This window comes from Macrobrachium rosenbergii, chromosome 10, assembly GCF_040412425.1.
Source record: "Macrobrachium rosenbergii isolate ZJJX-2024 chromosome 10, ASM4041242v1, whole genome shotgun sequence".
Taxonomy (NCBI): Eukaryota; Metazoa; Arthropoda; class Malacostraca; order Decapoda; family Palaemonidae; genus Macrobrachium; species Macrobrachium rosenbergii.
This window is the reverse complement of record NC_089750.1, coordinates 56,976,878-56,987,206: the sequence shown is the minus strand read 5'-3', so window position 1 is coordinate 56,987,206 and position 10,329 is coordinate 56,976,878. Positions and strand designations below refer to the sequence as shown.

General features: G+C 35.3%; 1 protein-coding gene across 4 annotated transcripts in view; it reads left to right on the top strand.

The window, feature by feature from the left end:
* The window catches only part of LOC136842647 (uncharacterized), a 233,016-nt gene that overhangs the window by 203,089 nt on the left and 19,598 nt on the right, over positions 1 to 10,329 (top strand). For all 4 annotated transcript variants that reach the window (XM_067110269.1, XM_067110267.1, XM_067110266.1 and 1 more), the window contains exons 9-14: positions 898 to 1,053; positions 2,583 to 2,757; positions 3,306 to 3,474; positions 4,024 to 4,193; positions 4,779 to 4,887; positions 5,697 to 5,869. In XM_067110269.1, coding sequence (XP_066966370.1) covers positions 898 to 1,053; positions 2,583 to 2,757; positions 3,306 to 3,474; positions 4,024 to 4,193; positions 4,779 to 4,887; positions 5,697 to 5,869 — 952 coding nt within the window. The remainder of the gene's footprint in view (positions 1 to 897; positions 1,054 to 2,582; positions 2,758 to 3,305; positions 3,475 to 4,023; positions 4,194 to 4,778; positions 4,888 to 5,696; positions 5,870 to 10,329) is intronic.

The window sequence follows — 10,329 nt, the reverse complement described above, 5'->3', positions numbered from 1 at the left end:
AAAGAAAATAAAGTTTTTGCTTATTTCTCCATTAAGACCTTACACAATGCTTTACATTCTTGTCTTTTCTATGTTGTAATTTCAGGAAACAATTAAGTTCAACGTCCTAGAGGTCAATAGAAGTCGTTGTTTCCTCTTCCATATTACGTGAAATATGATTCATTTACATATAACTGAATTATTTCGATATTGAAAGTTAATGATTTCATGAAAAGATGTTTTCGTTGATGAAGAATTGAATAATCTCAGTAATTTAGAAATTTCTATTTCATAATTAAGGAACTGAGTTGTATCATTAGCAAAGAATTGAATAACAACATTAATATTGAAGGTATTGATCACAGTAGCAGAAAAATAATGGTTTCATTCATATACAACTGAATGTTAATAATGAAGAATCACTAAATTTCCTGAGAAGAGTTGAAAGATTTCTTTAAAATGCATCATTTGATTTTATTAATAAAGCACTGGAAGTTTCAACGATAAAGTTCTGGTTGATTATTTCAAAAAAAGCTAATTTTATTCTTCAATAATAAAAATAATTCCCGTAGGGGGTAGTGCCGTCAGTGCACCTATTGCAGTGCACTGTAGGCACTCACTACTTTGCAGCGTGACTTCGGCCCCTAGCTGCAACCCCTTTCGTTCCTTTTACTTTACCTCCTTTCATATCCTCTTTCTTCCGTCATACTGTCCATCTCTCCTAACAATTGAATCATAGTGCAACTGCGAGGTTTTACTCTTGTTACACCTTTCAAACCTTTCACAGTCAATTTCCGTTTCAGCTCTCAATGACCTCATAGGTCCCAGTGATTGGCCTTTGGCCTAAAGTCTATATTCAATTCAATTCAATAATAAAAATGAGGCAAATTTCATTCATAAAGAACTAATGGATTCCAGGGCATCGTCGAGAAATACGGCCTGGCCCTGCAGTCCTCCGGATTCTTCCCTGGATACGACATCAACATCAACGCTGGAATTGCCAACGCGGTTGCCGGAGCCGGTCTGAAGTTCGTCGCTTCCATGATGCCGAACAATATCGCTTATTTCGATAACGTGAGTCTGTTTGGACTTTTGAGAATTAGTATTGGTTAAACGCATTTTTATTGATCGACTGATCGGTTTGATACCGACTGATTTGAAACTGACTGATTTGATACTGTTACTATATTCTTATGGATATGGATAAATGACTGATTCGGCGACGTGGTTCTGGTGAAATCGGAGACATTTTATAGGCATGAAATTTGTTTATAAGAGTTCATTGATTGACTAATTGATTTAATACTGTAAACATATGTTTTTATCCTTCTAGATAGAAATAAATTTTAAAAATTCAGCAACGTGAATTAGCTAGAGCTTTCGAGAATTAAATTGGCTGAAAATTATTCAGCCATTAATCTTATGGATGTTAAAAATGGACAAATTTTGTAATAGGAGCAGTGTGAATTTCGAAAAATAGTTTGGTTGAAACCCATTTCCATGGCCTGACTGACTGATTTCATTCTGTACATGGACGTGACATTATGGATATGGATAAATGGTGCAGTTGGGTAAGAGAGTCAGTTGGATCCTTATAAATTCATTTTTTGGGAACATTTAAATGGGTTAATTAAATGTCTTTTTATAAATATGGCGACATATATATAACATAGGTAAGTGAATTAAAAACTTTAGAGAATTTCTTTGGCTAGAACTTATTTTCAGGAATTCATCAGCTGATATGATACGGTGAATGAGCAGAAGACCTGACATCCATGAATACTTTTCGGAAGCTTACCAGAAATTGTTATAACAAAGATACGCTCTGACATTAAAGTACATTAGTTTAATAACGACGACTTTTGTTGAATGTGGAGAGAAATACTATTTATTTACATGTGTACCCATACCGTCATCAGTTACTGTAGTATAGCAGAGGTTCGAATGGAGAAGTCTGACCTTAGAACGTTACTTAACGCCCCGAAGCTAGGGCCAAGGAACTCACTAAAGTTTTGGGGCGTAATTATATAGACACCTGTGTGAAGAGAGGCTAGGCTGGCCCAGGGCTAGGCGACGACAAGTGTACATGTAGAGGTCATTGCCCATAGACCATCACTGTTACACACACGCAAATAGATATGTGGGCACGCACTACATTTTGTGATAGAGCTTAAGGGGTTTATAATATCTGAGGCTTGATCGAGTGTGGTGTTTCACATTCAGATATGATTTTATAATGTTCATTTTTCAGGCTGTATCATTTTTTATTCGAAAAGGACAGTTACGTTTAGGGATTATCCAAAGGGAGTAAAAATTTCATGCAATGAATAGTCAACGGAGCTAACTCATGCATGAGCAGATGGTAATGAATATACGAGTTAATAATCTTCATTTTTACTTATGCGTTAACAAGATTATTATGAAAATAAACAATTGATTATTTGTGAATACCAAAATAATAAAGTAAAGCGACTGTAAGATGTCGAAATCCAACATCAGTAAAGTTATTCAAAAATAAACAATAGAAATTCATGAATATCTTAAGCAAGCAGGAAAGACAGAAAAAATCGAAACCCAAAAATTAAGTTTTCACTCACTTTTAGGGTCGCAAACTGGACGACCGCCCCATCACGGACACTTACTATCGACCGTTCGATCTCTACGAGCGTGGGAAGTTTGACCAGATCCTGGAAGGCTTGATTACTGCTCATGCCCAGAATGAAGATCCAGCCATATCGGACGCCATGACTAACAAGATGTTTGAAGATTCCAGAACCGGTAAGTGGTTTAGTCTCGATTACAAAAAATCTTTCGTCCCCATGAGGCAGATGATGGTAAATGGTGGCTTTTGGATTAGTTTAAAATGTCGTTATCATTGTTGCTATTATAATTTTACTTCAGAATTGAAAATCGATATTTGTTATTCGACAGAAAGCAGTTATGCTTGTTCCCTTTCATGATAATTTAGATTTTTGGAAATCGATAAAACGAGATCTGATGCTGGAAAATAAGCAAGAATCAAGAAGCATTTATCTCTTCCCTCATTTAAAGCATAAAAGTTCTTTGGGTAGTACAGCTATCATTTTTGACGTCTGGACACGAACTTCTGTAAGAACTAGGTAAATTATGGACAACTATTAATCTTTATCAGGCTATCATTTGATTCTTCTACTTGTTAAAATCTTGTAAAAGTAGATTTGGACCTTACTGTTAAGACCAAGCAATTTCTAAAAGAACTGCGAACGTTAAGAAGCAAGCATCTTTATTATTTCGTCATTAAAACTCTTCTTATTCTTCTTCTTCTTCTTCTTTTTAAAACCTCGCAGGCGTAGGTCTGGATCTTGCAGCTCAGATCATCCAGCACGGTCGAGACCACGGCATCGCCGGATACAACAAATGGAGGCAGTTCTGCGGGCTTCCAAAGGCCACCAAGTTCGAGGACCTCGATGACGTCATGTCTCCCGAAAACATCAAGGCTCTGAAGACCGTCTACAAGTATGTGTCTTTTTGGAATGTTTGCTAAATGTAAAAGCGATGAGTTCGACGAAGTCATTGTTTTCTTATACTACTTTTTAGAGGTTAACTAGCCGAATAAAATTATAAAGCATATTTTTATGGCTCTGACAGGATATTAATGATCCTGCAAAAGTTAGAGACTGTAATGTATGAGCTTTGATGTAAACGATTTGGAGTATCTGTTCATTAATTTGTAAACGAAAATTAATCATAGTGGTTTGTAAAGCACCACAGCCGTATATGTTGCTTATACATTATTCAGAGTAAATTTTAGTATATTCTCCATACATTTCCAAGCTTCTCTCTATAAGAGAGAGAGAGAGAGAGAGAGAGAGAGAGAGAGAGAGAGAGAGAGAGAGAGAGAGAGAGTACGCTCTGAACAGCTTGATAAAAAGACTATAACTTTTCCATAATTATTACATACCACCAAAACCTTTCCTCCAGTGTAACTTAGTATCCACTTCCATGTTAAAAATCCCAACCATTAAACTCACCTTTATTAAAACGGAATATTCTCGAACACCACAGGGACGTCGACGACATAGACTTGTTCACCGGAGGCCTCGCCGAGAAGCCCAACCGAGGCGCCCTTGTAGGTCCAACCTTCGGATGCCTCATAGGACGTCAGTTCCACTACCTGAGGAGAGGCGACCGCTACTGGTATGAGAATGACATCCCACCCTCATCCTTCACTAAAGGTAATGTCGTTGTCACTTAGGTCTTATCACTTGCGAATTTTTTGTTCAGTTGCCTACGGAATTTTTCATACAGTTTCTTTTGTAATTGTTTTTATACTGGTTTGCTCATTCACTTACACTGTTTTAGTTACTGTTGAAAATTCCTGAAAACATTTTTAGGGTTTTTCCTCTTGATTTTTAGGTTTTTACAATATATATATATATATATATATATATATATATATATATATATATATATATATATATATATATATATTTTTTTATATATATATTTATATACTGTATACATACACACACATATGTACATATATATATTATATAATTTACTTATCACATTAATTTCAGATTTATGTCAGTCACTTTAAATTTACATTTCTTAATATATATTGTAATTACAAATATTTTTTCTCATCCATTATCAATAGATTTTTATTCATATATTGCTGATAAAATTACCAGAAAATTATTTTCACATATAGATATTTTATTGTTACCTTTCATGAGAAAACATTTCAATCATTCATTAATTTTTAAAAAAACAGGGGAATCGAAACAATGTCAACATATACGTTCTTTGATTTGCAGAACAATTATACGAGATCCGCAAGGCTAGCTTAGCCCGTATTGTTTGCGACAACAGCGATGGAATCCAGTATATACAACCAAAGGTTATGCTGGAAGGAGATTCTTTCCTGTAAGTTGGTTTAATTTCTTCTAATATAAACAAATCAATAAGAGAAATTTTATTTACAGTCATGTGGAGACTATATAAGAACGGTCGGTTTCAGAATGTAAAGTAACATGTTTAGTTTTCTCATTTTAAGAATGAACTACAACCATTAGCTTTCTCACAGCTTCAAGTATCTGCTGGTTTTGCTGATGACAACTTGCTCCTAGGGAATTTGATCCCCTGACCAGTGAGATACAAAACCAATTCTCTATCCACTCAGAAAAGTTGTTGTTAAGCGCATAAAGTATTAGCATGGTGTTTCACCAGCTGGCGATAGGATTTGAATCATCGACTGGTGAGATTCCAGGCCAAAACTGTCTCCACTCAACCCTTTGCGATTCAGTGGGTAAAGGTTTTGTCTGTTGAGTCACTGGTCGTCTCTTCAAATCCCCAAAGAGAAGTTTGTTGTTAAGACCTATCTTACGATTATATTATCTGTATCTTTTGAGTCTGCTATGTATGAAAGCATGAGTAGATAGAGAGACAGGTAGAGTGAAATTTAAAGGCATTTCTGTAATTGAATGTTGAATCAAATATGAGAATACGATCTTATTTCACCCAAGTATATACTTAAGACCATAGAAAATTTAAACAAACTAAACCCACTGGATTTCTACAAGTAGAATTCCTATATGTACGTGAGTCTTCAGTTCTTGAAAAGTCCAAAGGAAATATCACATTAATAAGGATCCATCACAGACAATTGTAGGTAGAGAGCTATATTATAAAAAGTAACAACAAAATACTTCACTTATCGTGTCTTTGCAAACCAGCAACGCAAAGATGGCATGCCAGGGCCAGAACATCAAGTCGATCAACCTGCAGAAGTGGAAGACGGCCAGCCCCAACTTCATCATCCCGGACGAGATGCTGCAGGAGAGCATTGAGAGGGCCAAGAGGGACATTGGCACCATGAGAGATTCGGAATGGAACCTGTGGGAAAGCAGTAAGTGGCACTTTCTGTTCCTCTTTCCCTTAAACTTTCGAAATCAGTTGCACTTGGTGGGACGAATACTCGATAGAATTCTAATGAGGAAAGGTTTTAATTTTAGATTCTTAACATAATTCATGAAACATTAATTGATTTATAATGCAATTCGAAATCTTGAAGTGAACGATTCTGAGAGCTTTAGGTGGTTAGACATCTTCCCTCTTTAGTTACAGGAGTACGACTGTATTTACATTAAACTACATGTAAATGAAAATGATGAATGGAGTCACTTATTGTTTTGCCTTCATCAACATTTGCTTAAAGCAGTTTATTTGTTGATCCGTTAATGTTCAGCCATGGTAGCCTTTCTGTGTGTTTACAGGATGTCTCAAGAACGAGGATCAGAATGTGGTAGACTTTTGGAAATATGTTCATTTGCTGACCTCCTTGAGACGATACCCTTTTTGGAGCAATTGGCTCAGAGATAACCATTTGCTGCCAAGAACATTACCTTAACTCAGAAGTTAATAATCTCTAGACATTCCCTTAGTGAAGAAACCGCCGGTGACTAAATACCATTCTGTTAACAAATTTCCTTATCAATAAGGCTAAAGATAAAGTAGTCACGATTAGGATCATCGTTAGATCTGAATAAATCCATCATGATCTTAATTCAGGGGACTTTCATTTTCTTAATATCAAGATTTAAGGTGTCCGTGTTGTTTCTCAGCTTTTTGAACCAGAGCAAGATCATCCAAAGTCAACCCAAGCAGGCTCATGGATCACTGGCATCGTTCCTATATCCGCAGATAAAACAGCTTTAAATATTGGAACAGCTTTCGTTATCCGGAAAGAATTCCTTGTAACCTTTTGAATTTGCTTGACCCTGTTGATAAAAGAACTCTTATCCCTAAAAGATTCAACATATGCATTTATTATTAGTTCTAATTGACTAATAGTTATTCCTCCTGAACCTGATTTCAGCGTCTTTATGAATTTCTTGTTAACATATTTATTTTTACAGCGCAATCCCAATAACTTTATAGCAGCAGTTCAAGACATTTCACTCTCGTTTTTAAAAGACTTCAGTGATTATGTCTTTCTCTGACCCTTAGGTTTCAGGATTCTTTTTGTTTGGTTCAACCATTTCCTCCTTTTATCTTCGTAAAACTAATTAGCCTAATTTTAATATACCCTTTTGTCCGTCTTTTGCTTGTAAAGCGAAACTTTCTTTTAAATTTTAGTTTTTTTTATCCCTTTATTCACTCGATAAATAGCCCAAGGTCACCTTTGTTCATCTCAGCTAAGTGTCATAATTGCGTATTGTTCTTATGAGCTATGTGCTAAGTAAGTTATTCCAGATCTCGTCCTACCTTAACTTCTTTCAGTTACTAATAGGAAATTTGGTTTTTGAGATCAAGAAAAACTCTCGAAACTTTAGGATATAATAAAATATCTTACAGAAATGTGAAAACTTTTGGATTAGTAATTTGGAAGTATTCCAACAGATTCAGTAGTTCTCTTCCATATGCTGTAACTGTGTATAGTGTCCTTAACTTCAGCTTAAGTGTGACAGAATAAAGCCAGTTGCCAGGCAGAGTTAGCAATAGCCCATTTGCTGTTTGCCACAACAAAGGTATATACGCCTTAGAAAAGTAAATGTGGAAATAATTTCCAGGACTCTTGCGCTAATTTAGATGAACTACTTTGCCTGAAGGTGTTTCCTGTAAATTAAATGTAAATAATTTGCCTTCTTGGCTACTAAAATTTGTCTGTTACTGATACACTTCATGGTAAGTAACGATTTGTAATGCATCTTGACAATAACGATAATGAAGAGTTAACCTGATTTTTTAAACTCACCTCCATAAGTCTTACTAACCAGTTTCATTACATTTCATGTATGGCTTTCATGAAGACATGCTATAATCATAACCTATTTTTTTTATATAATAATATCAATATGATCTATAAAGATCACTAAAGTGTCTTGAAATGCTGTCGCAAGAGGGCGGTGAAGCATCGTTGCATGAATCAATATGAGGGCATATCGACAAGTTGTCCCATAACTAATTCATCCTTTTGTTGAAATGGTCCCATTGTAGCACCAAACAAAACTAGCTTAGTGTTTCAGAGTTGAGATCGGCTGTTTCTTTTAAGATTTTGCACTTTACATCGATGCTTAAGCAATTAAAAATCAGTCAACGTTCAAGTGATGAAGGTTTGTTTGATTATCATTTCATTAATCACTTTGGGAACGTAGTTTTAAAGCTTTGCGTGAGTTCAGGTGCCATTAAATGTCCTTGTAATAAATGTTAATGTTTTTACCTTAAAAAAGATTATTACATTGACTAGGAATGTCATAAGATACATATAATTTAAGAGTGTGTCTCCGATAAATTTTATAGCTGAATTTTCTGTCTTGTGTAAAATTTGTATAGAAATGCAGAAAATGCTTGACGATATGCCCTTCTTGCAGTGGATGACTATGCAAATTACGCACATGCCCAGTGCTTTCATATCTATGGTCTATACGTCCAAATCAGTTGTCAGTAATTTCTTGCCTATTCTCTACTTTTTCATAAAAATCTAAAGGCTACCTAACTTACTGTAATTCATCATGGTCTGTTTCCAAGGGTTAAGATAGATATTTTCTAAAAATTGTTCTCACTGTGATTCAGTATTGGCTTATACCAGAGGTGAAAACTCCAAAATTTTATATATGCTGTAGTACTTCAAATCTTGTTTGAAGGTTTAAAAGTGACATTTTCCCATATTTCATAATCTTAACGCTTGCATAAAATGTAATCTAGGCCTTTATATCTCTTCCACTTCTCAAGCTCTGTCTCATGACCTGATAACAGTAGGCTGAAATAAGTTTTATTTTTCCTTTTATTGGTACCTTTGTTTCAAATCTACTTATACTGGTAATGGATTTCTCGAGATGTTGATAGCTGTAAAAGAAATTTTCTATGGTCTCTTTATGCCTTTTATTGGGACGGTGTTTCCCTCTTTTTGATGGATATTGTATCAGTGTGAATATTTTTGCATGAAAACAGAACTAATAGGTTAAAAATGATGTTTTGATTTTTAGGAATTAACACATTTGATAAGGGCCAGGCATTCTCTTGGTGCTGCTGGGACTAATCAGTTATATTCCAGCTTCTTACCTTTATTGAAATGTGGCTTATACTATGCCGTCCTTTATTGATTTTGAAAACAATATCTAATAATAGTTTTAAGATTTAATAGCGTATTACGCACAACATCGACGTTTTAAAGATATCGATCCAAGATTTGCAAGGAGAGAGGTACCTTACCTGATTTAATCGTGTGGGAGCTTATGGTGTAACCCAGACGGAATAATTTCACAAGAAAAACTTTAGAAGTTTAACGTACCTATGTCCACACTTGTCACTTTAGAATAATTGGACCCATATCTGTAACATCTATGCAATTTGACATTAATGTGTCCGTTCCTGTGCAATGAAGCCTTGCTGTGACACCTGCGCAGTGAGGCTTAGTTCTGTTCACACCTTTGAATTTTGGATTAGTTTTGTTTACATTGGATAGTCTGGCATAGCTGTGACCTTACCCATGAATTTGTCTTAGCTGGGTCCAAACCTGTGCAGTTTGGCTTAGCTGTGTTTACACCTGTGAGTTTGGCTTACTTTCTGTCATAGCTATGTCAACACACGTGCAGTGGGTTTGTAGAAACTATGTAAACCATAATAATCGTTCAGCGAATGATTTTGGTAAAAGTAGGACCGATTTTACATCTTAATGAAACGAAAGTGGCACAGAGTAATGAATGCATATCTAACTGATAATGAAAGTAGACCCTCACCGTACAGAGAGCTGAACATCAAGAGTATCCCAGTTAGGACATACCGAACTGTATAAGAAAATTCCTGTTTATTGGGATGGGCACATGAATGATATCAATAAAACGATGATCATTTCAATGAGTTCAAGTGACTAGAAATTGAAGCCAGTTGCACCATACAAAAAATCCGTGGTATCTTAAGTTTGCCAAATATGAGGTGAATTTTTTTTAAGGAGGATATGAACCTAAAGGATAATCCTGTTCTCAAATCAGGGGTAGATAAGTTCGTGATTTCCATTTGAAGCCTAGTTAGTATTCATAAATACAACAGAAAAATACAGTTTTGGAGGATAGCTTTTTGGGTACTACGAAGTGTAGCAATGTTTCACTTTTAGTTTCACGGTCATTATTCTTGAGGTAACAAGACGTAATTAATTTCAAATGATATTGGGCAATATTAACATCACATTTTTTCTTATTTCATGAGTCGACAGTAACATTCCAAACTACTAAAAATATAAAAATTAGCTCAAAATAGTTGTCAAGTTTCTTATGTACTGCAATCCGTGTCGTTCATATGCTGTACTTCAGTAATTTTCTGGCACCAATGCCCGTGATTTTCTAAAGATTTTTACTCTGCTATTAGGAC